A 22,090-nucleotide genomic window follows, 5' to 3' on the forward strand; every position below is an offset into this window, starting at 1 on the left:
CCAGCCGAGACGGTTTACGGGGGTGTGGCCGCTGGTGTGCACTACCAACTTCTTGGAGCCATAAGTGAGAATTGAGTGTATGTGAGGACCAGAGCCCAACATCCTGACCCTGAGATCAGCGGCTGACATCGATACCAAGGTGCTACCACTCCATACACCCCATATACTAGTTGTATATGGTCTGTAAATTGTGTTTTTATGGCTGATTTGCTTGTATTCAGGGTGAAAAAAACTATAGTTTCTAAGAGGAAAAAACCTGCTTCCTCCTGTATGAGATTGGCTAACTCACTTTCATTTGAAAAAGCCCATATAAAGATTCCTTTCATCATGACAAGAATCAAACTCATTACTTTTCCAATCAATAGGTGCAGTGTACCATTGTTCTTCCAGTTGCGTTATTGAGGTAATGTATGGTGTTAATGGATAATCAGGAAACTGGGATGTTATACAGAGTTGTCTCTACTTAATTGTAGATCTGCTGTTAGAATTGATTTAAACTCAGGTGTACGACAAAGGGATACACACTGTTTTTCATCATCTACATGATTCACATTATGGAAGAAAATGGCATTAAACCTGATGTCAAACTCAGAACTCTATACTTCTAAATAAATCCAGTACAAGTCTTTATCACTGCTTTACGTAAATGAATAACTAGTGTAATAAGTTTTCTATGAAAATCAGCAATAAAAAGATAAGTTATTGAAAGAGGTAAGAACATGGAAAGCATCAACTGGTATGATGAACTTTCTTCATTGTATCTCCAAGCATCTCTATAGCATCTTAAGACTCCATGAAGATGTTTGAATAATAATAATAAAAAATCAGATACACACATTTAATGTTTCAGTTGAATTTCAAACCCATCTAAATATTTAAAGGAGTATTGTCTTAAATATTATCTTTTGTTTAGAAATGGAAGATACTGTTTCATTAGAAGGAATCCACCAACATTGCTTTGAGTGTATCAAAATAGAAAAATGTACTGTTCGTCCTCAACCAGGACATAGTTGTACAGTTGTTTATTGTGATTTAGACTGTGGAGCTAGGTTTCACTTTTGCAAGAGACCTGAGCACAGACTCCTCTGCTGTAATGAGATGGTAAGTAGTTTTTCACTGATGATTTAATTTTTACATGTTAACTGCTTTATTTCAGAGCTAAAATAGCACTAGACAAAAAATATATATATATATATTTTTTTTTGTTTTTATTATTCAATAATCTCTATTATCTGTTCTGCCATTACCTGGAAGTACTGGATTTTTTTAAAAATCTTGCACATGAAAGGTACAGAAAGCTATAGCACATCAGTGCTGTGTATGAGGTGTATATAAGGATTGAGAAAGAAGGAATCGATTGATATTTTTCTTAAAGAGCTGGAGGTTGAAGTTATTTAGAAACACATTATGGAAGCTGTGGATGTAATGTGTTCGTGCCAGAGACTGCAGGCAAACGTTAATCCAAGGAGAGAAATCTGATCCTGTTTAGGGATGTATGTATTACTGAGGATAAGGGAGGGTGAGCTGGGATCCATTTTGTGAGAGAAAAGGAAGAACTGCATTTTGGTAGTGTTGAAGGTTACCAGGTTATTGTTGCCCTATTGAAAGATAGAATGGAGATCAGTGTTTAAGACACTGTTGCAGATGATTGTGATCTTTTGGATCTGAGAACTACATGGCTTGTCAGAGGAGTGAGGTGAATGAAGTGTGCTATCATTGGCAAAACTGTGGATAGAATTGGTGGTGATTCAGAGTAGGTCATTTACATGTAAGAGAAAGAGGGTAGGTGGTAGAATGGAGTGCTGAGGCACTTCTGCGTTGGTGGCAAAGCTCGAAGAAAGGGTGCTGTCCACCATGACATACACTGAATTACTAGAAAGCTAACTATCCAATTATAGTGGATGGCCGGTAAACGAAACGAAGGCACTTGGTGAAGCAGGCCTTGATGCCAAACACAATTGAAACCCCTTGCAAATGTCAATGTGCTATGGTGGCAAACCTTTTTATGTGTGCGTGCCAAAAATTTACAAATTGAGTTGCTGACATGCTGGGCAGTTTTTAATAGGGGAAAATTAATAAAAATGTATTTATTTATTTATTTATAAATTTATAATATATGTATATATATATAAATATAAATAATTATTTATAATTTTATAAATAATACAGTATATTCTTTTATTTATATTTATTTATTTATATATAAATTTATAATATCATTCAGTGTAAAATTTATTATTGTATTATTAAATTGATTTTAATGATGTTAGTTTGAAAAAAAATGGTAGCGAGAAAAATATTTATGCATTGTAGCTCACCATAGAAGTCAGCTGAGCGGGGGAAGCATCAGAAGGATGTCAACTTGTTGACGAAAATCTTGTTGTATTTACTCGAATATAACTTTTCCTTGCATAACTCATATAACTCGCACCCCTGATTTTACTTTACGAAAAAATACATTAAATTCTGCATATACCTCGCACACGAAAAATGTTTAAACATGTTCACGTTGAGGAGATAGTGACTCGCTCTCCTTGGTTAAAAACACGCCCTCCCTAACAGCCATTATACTGCAGATGCAAGAAAAACAAGTAGTTTTATTGTATTCCTGAATAATGTACAGAGGCTTTTGCAGTCTGTGTAATATATTTCTCGACAAATAGTGCAATTAGAGACAGCTGGAATAAAAACGGCGTTAAATAACGAATCACGTTTCCTCTCACAGAAACCATGCTGTATAGACTCGAGCAAAACAATATATTGCACCTGAAACACAGTAACTAAAAACTATTGTCCAATTTTTTAATTACATGAAATAAGTGTTTGTTTTACTGCATTTGAAATCTCGATGTCATTATGACAGATCACAAAGGCTAACTTCGAATAAAATTCTACTAGGAATTGAAACATGCCATATAATGGTGTGTGAGTTCTTCTGCCAGCTCAAACGCAAACAAGCAGCAATAAAATTCAACCATGGGTTGAAACTTTGTGCAAGTTGAGCGCACTGGTAAAGTTCCATCGAACGATAAATGGCACCCCATTGTGAATGTGTTAAAACTAAGAAATATATATACAGGTATCCCGCGTTTAACGTGGTATTTGATTAACGCAGCGAAATTACTTGTGACAATCCCTCGATATACGCGGCAAGAGTTTTAATTAACGCACCTTTAAATTTACCACGTAAAAACATGCAAGCCTCGAAGAGTGTTTCCTGGCTGAGAGAAAGAAAGTCATGAGCATGATGACATCATTCCTTCCCATGCAGCATTAAGAGTAGGTGTACTACAAACTCCAATTGTTCTGCTGTATTTAAAAAAAATATTTAGATAACACACCTGGTCATTCAAATTCTCTTAATGAGCTGTGTGAGAATGTGAAAGTTTTATTTTTTCCACCAAATACGACATCATTGCTATAACCCATGGACATGGGCGTCATTACAACTTTCAAAGCCTATTATCTTAAAAAGACATTCTCAAAGACAGTAGAAACAACAACAGGAGAAAATGCGATTATCTCCAAGAATTTTGGAAAAATTTTAGCATTAAACACACAATTGAAAACATTCATGACTTTTGGGAGCAAGTGTCTTCTAGCTGCATGAGAGCCATTTGGACAAATCTTTTGCCAAAATGCGATAGTGACTTAGGTGGTTTTCAACATCCTGTGAACAACGTGGTTGAAGAAATCATTGCAATTGGTGAAGACCTTGGTTTTGATGGTGTTGATGCAGAAGATGTTAAAGAATTATTGGATTCAAATTCAAAAGATTTCACAGTTTAGAATCCCTTATGCATCAATTAATGGATCCAGATGTTAATTGAAGAATGCTTGTTTGCTGAGGTCTAGAGAATCATTTTACTTGTTATCATAGAATATATGCATATAAGAAAAAAACTAAAACTGTTCAGACTCTTGATAACTTTTTTTGATAAAAAAAATTGCAGTAACTAATGTAGGCACAAGCATTTATTAAACATTTACATTGCATTCATTTTTTATCTTTCCTAAAAGAGTACCATATAAAGCAGATTATTAATAGTAATCAATCATGGACGAGTTGTAATTTGTACCATTGATTATTATATTTGATTAACGTGATAACATCGACGGATTAATTAATCACGTTAATCAAGACCTGTATAGTGAATGTTGTTATGACAGTTTCAGATGTTATGGAATTCGATTGAAGAGAATTAGCATTTCAATTCAACAATTATCGGTTGCATTTGTCTTTGGGTTATGTGCACATCTTCATAGCTGCTCTCTTGTGTAAAATAAAACAAAATTTAACTTGTATGTATGGTAATAATTAAAAAAAAAAAAAGTTGAATAATTTATAAGTGTATAAGAGGATATCACCTGTAAATCGTTGGCATGGCAGTAAAATTCTCGGACATATCACCTCTGGTACGCGTGCCATAGGTTCACCATCTAGGCAATAGCGCATGTCTTTTTGAACCTTTCCATGGCATGTGTCCAGTGGTAGGTGATATAAGTTGAAATCAGCCATGTATTTTATTGGAAGCCTGAAGTGGCCGAAAAGGTTCCGTGTTTGGTCTCTAGAGCAGGGTTTCCAGACTATAAAAAATAAATGAAAAAATACAATATATATATATATATATATATATATATATATATATATATATATATACACACACACACATATAATTTGATAAAAATGAGAAAAGACTAAAGAAGCCTAGTCTTTCCTTTGCTCCTGCCTGAGTTGGTTCAGTCCCAGATAGTTTTCTTGTGTCTGAATGTTTGTCTATATGTTGGCTAGAAGATGTATATGGTTAAAAAGGATCCATAAATGTGGAGAATTTATATATTTTACTAATCTGTTGAAATAGTTTGGGTTGGGAAAGACTTCCGCAGACTAAGCAGAATAAAAATGCAGTCTGCTTTTAGACATTACTTAATTATCCTTATTAGGTAATAGATAGATAACCTTCACTTACTGAAACATTACCACCCTGTTTATTGGGAATTATCAAGTGGTGAAGGTTATGTTTGACCTTCAGTGTGGGGGTTCCAGTCTTTGTTCCTCCCTCTATTCTCCATGCAGTGTGAGTGATACCTATCAAGGTATCACTCACACCTTTCAAGGGCATTCCTGCTATACTTAGAGACCCAGACCCTCCTCCATTTCAAGGGTACATCAGTTAAAATGGTGATAATACAGACCAGCCTCCAGAAAGTATACATGCCCAAACCTGTCAGAAAATTTCTGAACTGACAGTGTAATCCCACTGCCACACACACACACACTTCCAGGTCATGCCTAAGGAGGTAGGGAGGGTGTTGGCCAACGGCTGCTCTAGTTCTTATTTGGTAGCAGCCAATTCAGAGGAGCAATGCCCATGAAAGTACCTATTCTATAGAAAAGGCACAGTGCTGAAACATGGCATCTACGATAAAGTGAGGGAAGGGTCATCTGTTAAGTGGATTGCTCTCCTCTGAATATCATCACGAATTCTTAGAGAGGTCTTGGGTGCCCCCCCTCCCCCCAATGTTGGAACAGTGCTGCAAAGTTGGTAAGTTGGTCAGATCTGAGACTTTATTAGGAGTTGAGAGAAAGTGAAGTAATGTTAAGAATGGAAAAGAACACCAAGGTTTTTAGAGGCTAAGGAGGCTATGTAGTAATATGTTAGTGCCAGGATAAACTGGATGTGACGGTCAGTATGTTGTAATAACTATTGCATAAGTTTAATCAAATCGAGAGGAAAGTGGGAAAATTATTGATGCCAATTCTGGAAATATTTGCAGAAAATGCAAGAAGCAGAAACTGAACGTCTATGGAAAACAGAAAATGGTGAACTGGAAAGAGATGAAAATGAATAAATAATGAGAAAATGAAGATGAATAAAGAATGAAAATGAAAATGGTGAACTGGAAAGAGATGGGTAATTACAGTATGTTACATTTCTCTCTCTCTCTCATTTTGCAAACCTTAAACTTTGCAAATTGTTAAAATTTAAAAAACCCTAAATTTTGATCTCCACATCAGCATTTCTGCAACATAATTACCTCTAGTACTTTTTTTCTGGTCTTAATTTGGACACCCAGCTCTCCAGACAGGATGAGCTCTCTCTCTCTCTGCCTTGGAATATCTTTAACTTCCAAGTATTCTTGTCTGAAGCATATCACTAGTATTGTCATCTTATTTCTTACTTTATTTCTGAACTTCTTTTAATGCCATAAAAATCAGAAATTCATCCAATCATTGAATACCATTTTCTCACAGTTTGGATGGTGCACTTCCGAGAGCTTGCTAAAAATTGTCTTATATAGAGGAGAGAAGTTAAATTGATTAATGACCCATCTCTCTCCAGTTGATCATTTTCTGTTTTCCACAGATGTTCAGTTTCTGCTTCTTGCATTTTCTGCAAATATTTCCAGAATTGGCATCAATAATTTTCCTGCTTTCCTCTCAATCTGATTAAACTTATGCAATAGTTATTTATCATTCCTTTATAGTTTATTTCAGACTTACAGGACAAATTTTTCTTTCTTTATACTGCTATCATGTGGAGTAGTCTCTTCAAATCAAGTGTCAGTGGGTGGTTGCTTCTCCTCAGCTTTCTACCAGTTCATGATACTAATGCATTATAGGTCATAAATGTCTCTCTTTCTTTCTCTGTATGCTTGTTTTTTTTTTTTATTATTATTATAAAAACCTCCATGGAGTCAAAGACTCATCGTGGGAGATCTACTGTTATACATACAGTTTATCATACTACGCCTTAAATATGTTCACAATCACTCACCATTCTGCATGCAAAAAAACCTGCTCCTCACTCCCTTGCTCACACCCTCCTTATACAGCTTCCAGGGATGACCTCTTGTTCTCCTGCTGTCTTCACCCATTCTGTGCAAAACCTCCCCAACATTAATCTGGTAATAACCTCTTAACAGCTTATATGTCTCGATCATATCCCCCCCCCCCCTCCTTCTATCCACCAATTTCTGCAAATTGCATTTTGTCAATCTGTCTTCATACTCTACATTCCAGAGACCAGAAACCACCTTAGTCAATCACCTCTGAACTTTTTCCAACACATCTTCATCTTTTTGAAAACCAAGTGACCAGATCTTTGCACAGTAATCCATATGTGACCTGATCAAAGCCTTATACAAAGGAACCATAACATCCTTACTTCTACAAGTCAGTGTCCTCCTCATCATTCCCATTATCCGCTGCGTTGTCTTCACAATTTTAGTAACATGTCCCCGAAATTTTAGGTCCTTGTCTATAATCACTCCCAGATCTCTCATCTCTTCTACCTCTTCCAAGATATTTCCACTGAATGTGTACTTTACATCCCATCTCTGTTTCCCAAATTTCAAAACTTTACACTTTGAAACATTAAATTGACATCCCCATTCATTTACCCATTCATCCAGTGTATTCAAGTCCTCTTGCAAAGCTACAGCATCTGCTCTACTCCTGATAGCTCTCCCCAACTTTGCATCATCTGCATATCACCATTCAGACCTCTCCAAATATCATTTACATACAAATTAAACAGCAATGGACCCAAAACAGACCCTTGAGACACCACTAGTAACTTTCCTCTTCTGGGATATCGCTCCTCCATAGACAACTCGCTGATGCCTATCAGACAGCTAATCTCCAATCCAGCGAACTAATCTACTGTTCAGCCCCATCCATTCGAATTTAATTACAAGCTTGTCATGTGGCAATTTATCAAATGCCTTTGCAAAATCTAAATATACCACTGTATATGCAACACCCTTATCCAACGCATTTATCACTTTATTATAAAAAGTAAGCAGATTGCTAAAGCACGATCTTCCTTTAATAAATCCATGCTAGCTGCCAAAGAGTATTTTTCTGTTGTCAACCCAATTTTGAATCTTAGTCCTAACTAACTTCTCTAATACCTTAACCACAACTCCAGACACACAGACTAGTCTATAATTCCAAGCCTTACTCTTATCACCTCCCTTATGAATTGGAACAATTTTACCCTCTTTCCACTCTTTTGGAATTTGACCCAGTGAGAGACTCATGTTGAAAAGATATGCAAAAGCTGTTGTTAACTCTCTGGCACATTCCTTCAAAATACGTGAGGGAATGTGCCAGAGAGTTAACAACAGCTTTTGCATATCTTTTCAACATGAGTCTCTCACTTGGTCAAATTCCAAAAGAGTGGAATTTGACCCCAGTCCCTCATATACCTCCTGTTCACTTACTAACAATTCCTCCTCCTTCTTTCCCACTGCTTTCAAGTTCTGCATGATGCACATTCACAAGAAAGAATGAAATACCTTTATAAATTGCTCACTAAATATCTCAACTATATCCTCTGCAGCAGTTATCATTCCTCCGTTTTCACCAATCAATCCCATCCTATCATAATCATTCTTTCTTTTACTGGCCACATATCGAAAAAAACTCCTTAGGATTTTTTTTGGCTGCTTTAGCTAACTGCTGCTCATACTGCATTTTTGCTACCCTTATCAAGCTAGTCACTTTCCTCGCCTGTACTCATGCAACTGGTTGTTATTAATACTCATTTTGTGTTTTTTCCATAATACCTTCTTCCTCCAGATTGCATACCTTATCTCTTGATTCATCCATTTTACACCTACTCTGTTTATCCTCTTAACCTTTGGAATACACTCTGATATTGCCTCTACCAAATAGTTCTTGAGTATGGCCCAAGCAGCATTGATATCCTTTCCATGCAGTTTCTCTTTCCAATTTACTATCGCAAGCTGTTTTCTGAGTTTTTCGTAATTACCAATCTTATAATTCCACATATATCCTTTTCTAACAGACATCCTTGAATGACTGGTCACCCTGCAATTGATCACCTCGTGGTCACTCTCACCAACTGGTGGAAGATTTGACACCTCATTTATAATAACATCATCTGATGAGATGATCAAATCCAATACTCTTGATCCTCATGTACCTTCCTTTATGTGCAGCCTAAGATAATTGTCTTTCAAAAACTCCAAAAATTCATATTCTTTATCACTATTCAGACCTCTCCAAATATCATTTGGAGAGCTCTGAATGGACACAGATGCAGTCTCTTGCTTCCAGTCTATGTTACCATAATTAAAGTCGCCCATAACAATAACTTGTTTTTTGCTTGATAGGCCAATTTGCCTATACATTTCCTTCTCATTACCCTCCATATTACCAGGTCTATAGCAACACCCAACTAAATATTTCATCCTGTTTACTAATACCTCACACCATACCTCCTGAAAACCGTGACCACTATTTGCACCTTGCAAATCCACCTTAGATGGGCACAACTCATCTGCTACCATTAACAGTACTCTTCCTTCCTTCCTTCCCTGTCTATCTTCACGAAAAATATCATATCCGGTCAGGATGTCATCATCATCTAACCACTTTTCACTTATGCCAACAATTTTGGGGCGAATAAGTTCAAGCAAAGCAACAATTTCGTTCCCCTTATTTTGAATACTTCTAGCATTAGTGAATAAACATAAGAAATCATTACTGCTTCTACAAGTCCTACAAACATCACTCCTGCAATGTGACTCTACAATACCTTCCCCAGTCACTTCCTGTATATTACCACCAATACTACAACTTTCCTCACACCTAAACTCTCCCCACCCATCCTGGGCCATCTCAATCTGTGTTTGCCCGCTCACACATTCACCTCTCAATTCGGCATCTGCATGTTTCATAAAGTGTCTCCCCGTCCACCCTGACTCCCCCCGTTTCCTTGTTTGTGTTTTACCTCCACTCTCTCATTTACTTCATTCATAATATTCACCTCCACATTTGCAAATGAGCAAATACCTCTCCCTACCCTGCTTTTTTGCTCTTTCATATCACTTCGCAACCTCATCTATTCATTAGTCATTACCTCTCCTGCCAGTAACAATCTCTCCAGCTAACTCGCACCAAAACCATTTAAATGCAGCCCATCTTCTTTATACAATTCCATCCGTCCCTCAAATTCCTCCCACACATTCACAAAATGCACTCCATTCTCCTCACATAACCACGCTAACATATCATTCATAATCTTTGCTCGCCTCCTCAATTCAACACTATTATACCTTGGCAACACACTGACTACCTTTCCTACCACACTGTTATCTCTTACTCTCTTTAATAATCTCCTTATATCCAATCTGGCATTTTCCTTGTTTTACATCCAAATCATTTGTTCCTACGACAACCACCAACTCTTGTGCTCTCTTATTCCTTATGTCCAATGCTTCAATCACTCTCTCCATTCTACCACCAGGAAAACAAACCTTATGCATCTTCACATTCACCACATCTCTAATAATGAAATCTCCATAGAGAGCCACTCTCAAATCATTCGATATATCTTTCGCATGTCCATCTTTCCTTCTACTCTTTTTCACTCGTCCATGTATGTCTGTAATTCTTTTCATTTCAAATGCAATTCATCTCTTGCTTCATCATCAACTCTGCTTTTATGTCTGCATCCAATATATATATTCCTGTCTGACATTTTCATGTAGTTTCATAGTATGTCTTTGGATATTTTTAGTTGTGCAGCATCTACAGTAGACCTCACACTGTTGTTTTGATGAGGATATCCAAGGATAATTAATTGACCCATTTTCTTTCTCCTGAGCAACATTCTGATCCTGTAGTGGAAGCTGCTGATCATGTATTTTATGAATGTTTGGCTTAACAGCAGTAGGCCTGGATGTATCCCAAGACATCATCATAGATCTACTATCTTGATGTGAATAACTGGCACAAGGTGAAACTGCAGCTCCAGGTAATAAGAGTGAGCTGCCAGGTTCAATATCTTTTATCATACTTTGTACAACTTGAGAAGTAGATAATTCTTTGATACAGAACAAGGAACTAATATTTGGCTATCTGTACTTGGCCCTGATTCTATGTTATTTAAGCGAGTTTCAATTAACTCAACAGTATTAAGAACGGGCATCGTATTCATTACTGGGATTAACATTGGATCTTGGAGCAAACTGTCAAAAGATGCTGTCACTGCCTGTGATTCCTCAATTTCTATTACTGTATCTTCACTTCGTTGTGATCCTTTTACCAACACTGAACTCTGTATAGATGGTAATGAGTTCCGAGTTTTACTAGGATATATATTTGATTTAGAAACAGAAATCTATATAATGGATAATCATATCCTGACAGTTCTAACCTTCCTTCACTTGTGAACGACTTTATTGGCCTGTTGGTATCTTCTGGTGTGTCTAATTCATTTACTTTTGATGACACATTGGCCTTCATGCCTTTACTGTTAGACCCACGAAGATATCTACTTCGAGGTCTTCCTCTTTTCTTCTTAATTACCTGTGGCAATTCTGTGCTGTGTTTTTTTGGTTGCACCTCAGCAAGTAACAAGGCCTGGTTACTTGAGTCATGTTCAATCTTCTCCTGAATATCAATACTGGAAGTATCCTACTGTGCAACTTCTGTACAGATCTCAACATTCAGACTTTTAGCAGCATAGCAAGTTGGTCCTGCAAAATGATCACGTCACCCTTGTACATAAAATCTATTATCATTTTTAATCCATGTATTTTATATCTTTGAGAATAACAACTGGATGTTTACAAGAGTTTTCAAGAAATATTCCATAAAAGAAGGAACTGCAGGCAGACAACACTATTTTGTGTGCTTTAAGCCTCTTACCTTCACATACTAAAGTCACATCTTCAAAAGTTTCAGTAAAACGTAATTCATTAAAAGTAGTTAGTACATTGACATGGTGATTATTCCTTCTTAAACAGATCTGCTGAGCCTCCATCTTCATAATCTGGTAATTTTTTTTTTTTTTTTAACCCATAACAAGTTGGACAAATGAAACTAGCACCTAAATTGTTATGTCTTTACCAGCAATACAGTGATAGTCATACACATGTAAATTAGGCCTAACTCGACATTTTCCACAGAAAGAATGCTGAATCCTTGATGTGCATTTTTTTTTTTTTTTTTTTTAATAGGAAACGATGGCATGTTTGATACTTGAATGTCATATCATTTATCAGAAGATTAATATCAGGTTGGCTGAGTAGGTAGTGTGCCTACTGTCATTTCTTGTGAATGTCTTTAATTAGGATATGAATTTCACTATTTGGGTGTGAGCAACACCACTCTGCTTAATGATGGAAGCCAGAAATGTTTTGAAAAAAAATTCCATGTTTGGTTCCAGATAAAATTTCTGGATTATCTAACTCTTTGCCTATCCATGGTATCAATACTAATATACTATGGGCTTAACAACCTTTTGTAGATAGGATCTGCAAAAAAAAAAAAATTCCATCATACTTCAGTAAGAAATAGTAAGTGTTCATGAATTTCAAGTTTTGTTTAGGGCATAGATGTAGACAAGTGATGAAGTGTGGCCACCAGGTTGCACTTCAGAAACACATAAATATCAAATTTTTAGTTATTAAATTTCAACATTAAAAATTGATTTATATAATGAAATATCATATGGACTTTAAAAAAAAGAATAAGATTCAACAGTATGAGACATGATTGTTCACCAAGATTCTTCTACAAAACTCAAATATATTATTATTATCCAGGCCTCCATGGAGTCAAAAGACTCATCGTGGGAGGTCGTTCTTAGGAAACACAAAGTGTATCATGCCACTCCTTGAACTCATTATCCGTTCTTGCTCTAATCACTCTCTCCGACAATGCATTCCACTGTTCAACCACCCTCCATGCAAAGAAACCACTCCTCACCCTCTTGCTCACAGCTTCCTTTTGTAGCTTATTATTAGTTATAGTTTTTACAACATCTTTAGGAATTTTAATATTTGGATATTTAGATTAGTAATAACTTTCTTGTGATTATGTTTTCTCATAGTCTACACTATAAGAAAACATAGCCACAAGATAGTTATCACTGATTTAAATAACTAAATGTTTCAATTTAAATCTTACAGATTATCTTTAGTGTAACTGACAGTTCCAAAAGGTCGGTCAGATAATAACAGTGGATTTCATAAGTGAAAAATTAACCTTGTAGTCATAGTGCAGTAGATATGAAATGGATGCACATAATTTGCAACTAATAAGGATTTTTGGTTGGTAGACATTCGTTATGATTCATGTTGGGGTGATGTTGAAGCCCTTATGCACTTTTTGAATATGTGCTCAAATTTGAAATGCATTTATGTAAAAGGTGGATCCTAGACAAGAAAATTATGTGGTCATTGTTGACTCAGCATAGAGTCGACACTGTTTCCTTACAAAAATTTGGGAAACTTTTTAAGTGGTAATCAAGACTTCACATTTAAGTTCGATCAATCTCATAGGAAACATGCCTTCTTTATACAACCATACCCCAATGTAACTGATAGAAGCATGTGGAGTAAATTGTGCCGTACAGGTTCTCTGGGGACAAAGGAACTGACATTTTTAAATAACCGGAATATATTTTATTTTGAACTGACCAATTTGTATAATTTATCTTGCAGCATTCCAATATGTTCTAATGTTTTTTATGGAATAGAAAGTATGGGGGGGGGGGATTTTGAATGACAACGAATGAGAATGACAGATTATTTAGTAACAGATAAGTGAGTGTGTGCATAAGATGAAAAGTGCAGGAACACATGCACAGAAGAACGTGAGAGAAGACCAAGGATAAAAACTAGCATCTGTGGGTGTAAGGGATGCGAAGTTTAAAAGGAGGAAAAAAGATATTGTGCTCTATGGGAATTCTATAATTAAGGGTGTGAAAGATGTTAGTGTAATTAAAGCATGTTATCCAGGGTCAAAGATATTATGGATATAACTGAGGCTTTGAAGTTGCAGAGGGATAAAGTGAGATAATTGTAGTTGTGGGGACGAATGATCTAAGTAGTGAAAATTTTTCTGTGAGATAGGATTTGAAAGACTTAATGAAAACAATGAATGCAAAGAGCAAGAGTGGAAAGATCAAGAATGTGCTATTAAGATTTGACAGTGATGAATTAAACAGAAGAGTGATTATAGTAAATGGAATGATGTCAAGATTGTGTAAAAGTTTTTGCAAAGAAATGAAATTGAATATTCATTTTATGAATGTCTGGGATGAGTTTGATAAAAGGAAGGAATTTTTTTAAAGAGCGATGGTTTGCACTTAAATGGATTGGGTGCATGGCACTTAGAACATTTATTGATAAAGGATGGAGTAAATGATCAAAAACAGGTAAATGGGATTTGCTAGGGAGGCAAGTAATAGTCACCTGTTAATGGTACTAAGGGCAATAAAATTGCTGTGAATATGGGATTAATTGTTCTCAGAAAATAAACTGTATACAGAATGGGCTAATTCACATGAAGGGAGATTATGGAAGAGAGTATTGCAGTTTATGTATACTAATGCCAGAAGTATTCAGAATAAGTGTGAAGAATTTTTGACATTAGTACAAGTTGGCCAAAAATTATAGGAATTAGTGAAACTTTGTTAACTAAGAATGGTATAGTTATAGGGATAGAATGTAAAGGATGCAGTATTTTCACACAGGACAGAGAGGACAAAATAGTGAATGGGGTTTTGCTAATGATAGAAGTCCAAAAAGATAGAAGTGCCTCAAGATGATAGGTATGCAGATGACAGTTCATTTGAGGCCATTTAGTGTGAGATAGAGATCAACAGGATGAAATATGTAATCAGTTACTGCTATAATTTTACAATTTTTAGTGAGCAGATGCATGAGGAATGTGTCTGTTAACTGAACTGCAGGCCAGAAAGGTGACAAGCATGGTTAAAAAAGAAAAAGAGTAAAATATGAGAGGAGACTGGCTAGTCATATTAAAGATAATCCAAGAGAATATTTTGCAATGTGGCAAGCAAGAGGAAAAATAATTATGGCAGGTTGACACTGGCGGATGGTTATGGAAGTGAGTGACCATCGTAAATAATATAATGGAATTACTTAAAGAACACTTCATCAGTGTATGAGGGTGGTTTGAAAATTTCTCGGCCTCGACTATAGAAGGCAACACTATCGGCAATATTTTTTTTTATGTTGGTACATCTGTCATAAGCATCCATTTGAAATTGCAAGTTATTCTATCAAGTAGTTTGTTTTATACAGCTGTCTGAAGCAAGTGTTGTCTGTATCCCTTGAAATGGATAAAATTGAGTATCGTGCAGGTATAAAATTCTTTGTAAAAGAAGGTTTAACGACAAAACAAATTCATTTGAAGTTCATAAAAGTTTATGGGCACTCTTCTCCTTCATTTTTGACAATTAAGAAATAGGCTGCCGAGTTTAAACATGGCCATACCAGCCTTGAAGACGATCCACATGAAGGACATCCAAGAAGTGTAACAACACCACAAATCATTGATCAAGTGCACAATATGGTATTGGATGACCAGCGAGTCAAAGTGCATGAAATTGCTGAGACTATAGGCATTTCAAAAGAACGTGCAGGATATATTTTGCATGAAGAATTGCAAATGAAAAAGCTTTGTGCAAGATGAGTGCCGCACTTGCTTACAGCAGATTGAAAACGCACTTGCATGAAAATCTCTGAACAGTGCTTGGAGCATTTTAACAAGAATAAAACTGATTTTGTGCATCAATTTATTACTATGGATGAGACTTGGATTCACCATTACACATCAGAATCCAAACAGCAGTCAAAACAGTGGACAGAAGCCAGTTGGTCAGCGTCAAAGAAGACAAAGTCGATTCCATCAGCAGGAAAGGTCATGCCATCGGTGTTTTGGGATGCTAAAGGTATTTTGTTTATTAATTATCTTGAAAAGGATAAAACAATAACTGGGGAATATTATTCCGATCTTTTAACCAAACTAGATGAAAAAATTCGTGAGAAAAAACCTGGTCTTCAGAAGAAAAAAATCATCTTTCATCAGGACAATGTACCTACCCACAAAGATGTTTTTGCAATGGGAAAATTTAAAATGAAGGGATCTGCACTATGAATTGTTGGCACATCCACTCAATTCCCCAGATTTGGCTCCCTCTGACTGTTATCTCTTCCCAAAACTAAAAATCTTCCTCACTGGTCAACATTTTTCTTCAAATCAAGAGGTGATTGCAGCTGTAGAGGGGTATTTTGCAAATCTTACTGAGAACCACTACAGGGACGAGATAATGGTGCTGGAGCATTGCTGTAATAAATGTATTAGTCTTAAGGGAGATTATGTTGAAAAATAAAAATAATTTTGAAATATAAATTCTTTTTTTCATTGTTAGGCTGAGAACTTTTCAGACCACCCTCGTACATCGATACCTGCAAATGGCCCACCATGAGTGAATGATATAAAGACAGTCTATCATTGTTTGGAGGAGTTTCTGGAAAAGCCACTTAAAATCTTGCTAAAGAGATTGTAGTCATGATTTCATAATTTTTTGATGTATGTATATACAGAACTTGACAATGCTCATTCACTTGCCCATGGCAAGTATATTTTGCCAGCTGGTGAGTAGTTGCAGACAGACTGGACAACATAGAATATTTTTATTTAATACAAAATAGCTTTCTAAACAAAATATTTTCAAGCAAAAACAAATGCTTGAAAAAAGTCACTCAGTTGACTCATTGTCAAATAAGCCATTTGTAAGGCAAAAGGGGTCTCACTCGTTAAAATGCTGCTCCTAATAAAGTAGCCACTCAGTGTGTATATGTGTGTGTGTGTGTGTGTGTGTGTGTGTGCATAGAAGAAATTTAGATGACTAAAAGCTGAGGGAAAACAAAATAGAAAAACTATTTATTATTTATCATCACTAATCACTTTATAAAACTCCTATTTCTGTGCTTTTCACTCACACCAGTGTTCAGGGTGTGCCAGGAGCAGTGTAATAACCAGACAACTTCAAGCCTATGGCAGTCCTGTGGATGGAAACAGCTCATTGATACACAAAATGCGAGAAGAATGACAGGGATTGTGAAACATGACACGAAGGCCACAACCAGTAAAATCAGAGTTCAGTAAAACAGTGGTGGTCAGAACATCATCTCAGCATGCAGAGTTTATTGCATGCTGTCATGCATGGGGTACAGGAACAGGCAAACCATCCTGGGATCCTAGTGCTGTCAGCTGATAACAGGAAGATGCGGCTCCAGTGAGCCCATGATCACCAACATTGGACAGCTAACAACTGGAAAGATGTCACCTAGTCTGTTGAGTCCTGGTTTTCCATCAGCATGATAGAGTACAACTGTATCATGCTAATGGTAGAAACAGAATGTGGTTGCAGGGGTCTAATGATTTGGGGAATGTTTTCTTGGCACACATTAGGTCCAGATAAACACTGCCTGAATGCCATGGCCTATCTTAATGTCATCACTGATCATGTTCACCCATTCATGGCTGTAATCGATCCATTGTCAAGTGAATTTCCTTTACTTTAGTGGTCAGCTCACTGCCTAGACATCAACCCAATATAGCATCTCTGGGATGAGGTTGAACAAGCAGTTTACAACAGCAATGTACCACCATCCAGCATGCAACAATTGGGTTGACCACAAAGGAACGTTTTAGACACTCAGTTGACTCATTGTCAAATAAGCCATTTGTAAGGCAAAAGGGGTCTCATTCGTTAAAATGCTGCTCCTAATAAAATAGCCACTCAGTGTGTGTGTGTGTGTGTGTGTGTGTGTGTGTGTGTGTGTGTGTGTGTGTGTGTGTGTGCATAGAAGAAATTTAGATGACTAAAAGCTGAGGGAAAACACAATAGAAAAACTATTTATTATTTTGGATGCATGACTAGTTTCATCTTCCTAGAAGACGTCATCAAGTGCATAACATGAAAAGAGAAATACAAAACATACATTGCAAGAGAACAACAACAACTTAAGTTACAGATTACTGACATTTGAAGGTGTTTTGATGCCACAGTATTGTTGAACATGTTCATGTGGGTATGATCTTGCATCCTAAGTTGGATGGCTGAGGAGTAACAATCAGAGAGGTTATAGCTTATGTTAGTATTAAAGTGGAGCAGATTGAGGACAGTTTTCTGTCAAATCAATAACTCTTCTCTTTAGCTCATCATAGGATCTAAAATGTTTTCTGATTTATTCTAGATCATTGGGGGAGTGATAGAATCTTCATAAGAGGGTTAGCAGAATTCAGAATGTGATTAGTTAGAGCATGGGTCTGGGTTCTGATATTATTTATTATTTTGACACCTCCAGGGAGTCCAGGGACTCATCGAGGGAGGGAACCTGCTCTACAACTCCGTCTCCACCATTCAGTTACCAACTGACCGCAACTACACCAATGCCATCTACTGCTGACCACCACTGGTATTTCCACAGACAATCGCAAACATCCATGCCCACGGCGGGATTTGAACCCGCATCTTTTGGCTGGAGAGTGGATATGCTATCCACTAGGCCAGCCAGGCCGGCAAATATAGGTGATGTGTTTCACATGCTCCTATATATATAGTTCAATTGTTTTTTCTGTGACTAAAATATGATGCATTGCATTTTTGGCAAAAAAAAAAAACCAACAGTAAAATGGATATTTTAAGTTGTCATGTTTAGGTTTTTGTTGTACCAAGCATGGAATGGAGTTTGAAAGCTTGCTAAAAGAAAATAGCATGTTGATAGAAAACACTCAACAGGAATACATATCAGTACTTGAAGTAGAGAAAGTTATCGAAAACCTGAAATTGGAAAGGCAGCTGGAGTAGATGATATATGACCAGAAATGCTGGAATACGGAGGTATAAAAGTTATACAGTGGCTACACTGCATAATTCAGAATGCCTGGTCAGAGGGTTGAATTCTAGATGATTAGAGTAGTGCACTTATAGGACCCATTTATAAAAAGGGAAGTAAAACTGAATGTGAGAATTGCAGAGAATTTCCCTATTGAGTATTCCTGGTAAGATTTATGTAAGTATACTTGAGAAAACAGCTATGACAAATTGTGGAGAAGAACAAGCTGGGTTCAGACCTAACAAAGGTTGTCAAGATCAGATTTTCACTTTAAGACAAGTAGTTGTGAGAAATCATGGGAATACAACATGAATCTGTCAAAGTTTTGCAGATTTGGCAAAGGCATATGATAAGGTGCCAAGAGGAAAGCTGTTCAAAATGCTTCAGTTGTGCAAATACTTAGTCTATATTTCAGTTATAAATCAGCAGTTAGAATTGAAGGAGGTACAGGAAGATGGTTTGATGTTAAATCAGGTGTGATATATTATGTTCACATAATGGATCACATTATGAAGGAAAGTGGTATTAAACCTAATATCAAAATTTGAGACGTTAATGTCAGCTCTTTGCTTTATGCAGATGATGTTATACTTATAAATAAATCCACTACAAGTCTGCAAGATTCCCTGACTAAATTGAATAACTGTTGTAATAGATATGGTATGAAGGTAGCAATAAAAAGACAAAGACAATGAAAATAGGCAGAATTGTTGAAAATATCAACTGCGTTGTGAATGGAGAACCTGTGAAACAAGTAAAACATTTTAGCTATTTAGGCACAGTTTTTAGTGAAGATAGCAAATTAAATTTCAAAATAGACAGCAGAATTAGCAAAGCTGGTATGGTACGAAGTCATCTGAGTAAATTCATATGGAATAAGTGAGAAATTAGGCAAAACACTAAACTAGCTTTATAGAAGACAGTCTTTAAACCAGTTTTAACTTAAGAATCTGGGAACTGGGTTAGAAATAAAACTCTTGATCAAAAACTGAAGACCACAGATATTGACAGTCCTGAGAAAGAAGACTTGGACAGATGGCATAACTGGCAGTATCATATTAAAAATTATGATGTTAGGAAAGAATTTGACATTATTAACATTCAGGAATGTGTTAGCAGAGCTAATCTTAGGCAGTATGGCCACTTAAACCAAATGCGAGAGGAAAGATTAACAAAGCAAGTATTCTTTGCCAGGATGGCAGGAAAAAGACCTGGAGGAAAACTAGATAGCTTGATACAGTAAAAAAAGTACCTTAGAAGAGAGAAATATAATATCTGATAATATTGGAATATTGACAGATAACAGGTTAATCTGCAGGAAAATTGTCGATAGGATAGTAATGATGTAACTTTTTCATGTAGTACTATCATTATATCTTGTACACCCCCATCAAATCCCTGACATATACTCCCACGGAGGGTATATGTCAGGGATTTGATGATGATGATCATGACAAATTATCTTCTCACTGTGGTCAGATAAATGATAGCTTACTGTATATATATTCACAAAAAATAAGGTGTATTCTCATGGTAAAGTCCATAATGATTCATCATCATCATCATCAAATTCCTGCCATGTACCCTCAAGGGGTGTACAGGATATGACAGTACTACATGAAAAAATTACATCATTACTAACTTCCTATCTACAATTTTCCTCCAAATCAGTCTGTTACTTGTCAAGACTCCAACATTATCAGATCTTATATTTCTATCGTCTAAGGCACTTTGTACCGTATCAATCCACCTATATCTTGGTCTTCCTCTGGGTCGTTTTCCTGCCAACCTGGCAGAGAACACTTGTTTTGCTAATCTTTCCTCTCCCATTCTATTTAAGTGACCATACCATCTGAGATTAGCTCTGCTAACGCATTCCTGGATGCTGACAATGTCAAGTTCTTTCCTAATATCCTCATTTTTAATATGATATTGCCATTGATGCCATCTGTTCACGCCTCTAATCTTTCTCAGGACTCTCATATCTGCGGTCTCTAGTCTTTGGTCAAGTGTTTTACTTCTGACCCAGCTCTCAGATCCATAAGTTAAAATTGGTTTAAACACAGTCTTGTATACAGCTAATTTAGTGTTCCGACTAATTTCTTTCTTATTCCATATGAATTTATTTAATTGACTTCCCACGATACCAGCTTTGCTGATTCTGTTGTCTATTTCTATATTTAGTTTACCATCTTCAGTAAAAATTGTGCCTAAGTAGCTGAAATGTTTTACTTGTTCCACAGGTTCTCCATTCACAACACAGTTGACATTTTCAGTGATTCTGCCTATTTTCATTGTCTTTGTCTTTTTATTGCTGACCTTCATACCATATCTATTACAACAGCTATTCAATTTAGTCAGAGAATCTTGCAGACTTGTAGCGGATTTATTTAGAAGTATAACATCATCTGCATAAAGCAAAGAGCTGACATTAACATCTCCAATTTTGATATCAGGTTTAATACCACATTCCTTCATAATGTGATCCATATAGATAATGAATAACAGAGGGGATAATGTACATCCTTGTCTCACACCAGATTTAACATTAAACCATCTTCCTGTACTTCCTTCAATTCTAACTGCTGACTCACAACTCAAATAAAGACTAAGTATTGCTTGATATAATGCCCCATTGACACCATATAACTGCAGCGTATTGAATAGCTTCTCTCTTGGCACCTTGTCATATGCCTTTTCCAAATCGACAAAACTTAAATACAGATCTTTGTTATATTCCCATGCTTTCTCGACTATTTGTCGTAAAGTGAAGATCTGATCCTGACAGCCTCTATTTGGCCTGAATCCAGCTTGTTCTTCACCAAGCTTTTCTTCCACAATTCTTCTCAACCGTTTCTCAAGTATACTTGCATAGATCTTGCCATGAACACTCAGTAGGGAAATACCTCTGTAATTCTCACATTCAGTTTTATTTCCCTTTTTATATATGGGTACTATGAGAGCTCTACTCCAATCATCGGGAATTCGTCCCTCTGCCCAGGCTTTCTGAACTATGCAGTGCAGCCACTGTAAGACTCTTATACCACCATACTTCAGCATTTCTGGTCGAATATCATCTACTCCTGCTGCCTTTCCACATTTCAAGCCTTTGATGGCTTTTTCTACTTCAAGTATGGATATGTATTCCTGACTGCATGCCTGGTCAGTGTTTTTTATCACTGTGCTGTCATCACTGCTTGTTTCATTTAGCAGTTTTTCAAAGTAATTACTCCATACTTCAAGGATATCTTTTTCTCCTGTTTTCATTTCACCTTTATCATCTCTAATTCCTTTTACAGCCTTTCCTCCATTCCTAAGCTTCTTCAACAACCTCCAGAATATTTTGCCACCTTCTTGATATTTATTTTCTATATTCTTGCCAAAGTCCTCC

The 22,090-nt window shown here is 36.4% G+C and overlaps 1 protein-coding gene across 1 annotated transcript in view; it reads left to right on the forward strand.

Annotated features, from left to right (window-relative positions):
• LOC150097443 (F-box only protein 30-like) overlaps nt 1-22,090 on the forward strand; it is a 210,001-nt gene that overhangs the window by 18,507 nt on the left and 169,404 nt on the right. The window contains exon 2 of the mRNA XM_090407140.1: nt 914-1,101. Coding sequence (XP_090263266.1) covers nt 916-1,101 — 186 coding nt within the window. The 5' untranslated portion in view covers nt 914-915. The remainder of the gene's footprint in view (nt 1-913; nt 1,102-22,090) is intronic.

Source organism: Typopeltis vanoorti, chromosome 17, assembly GCF_054136105.1.
Source record: "Typopeltis vanoorti isolate ZY-2024b chromosome 17, IOZ_Tvanoo_1.0, whole genome shotgun sequence".
NCBI lineage: Eukaryota > Metazoa > Arthropoda > Arachnida > Uropygi > Thelyphonidae > Typopeltis > Typopeltis vanoorti.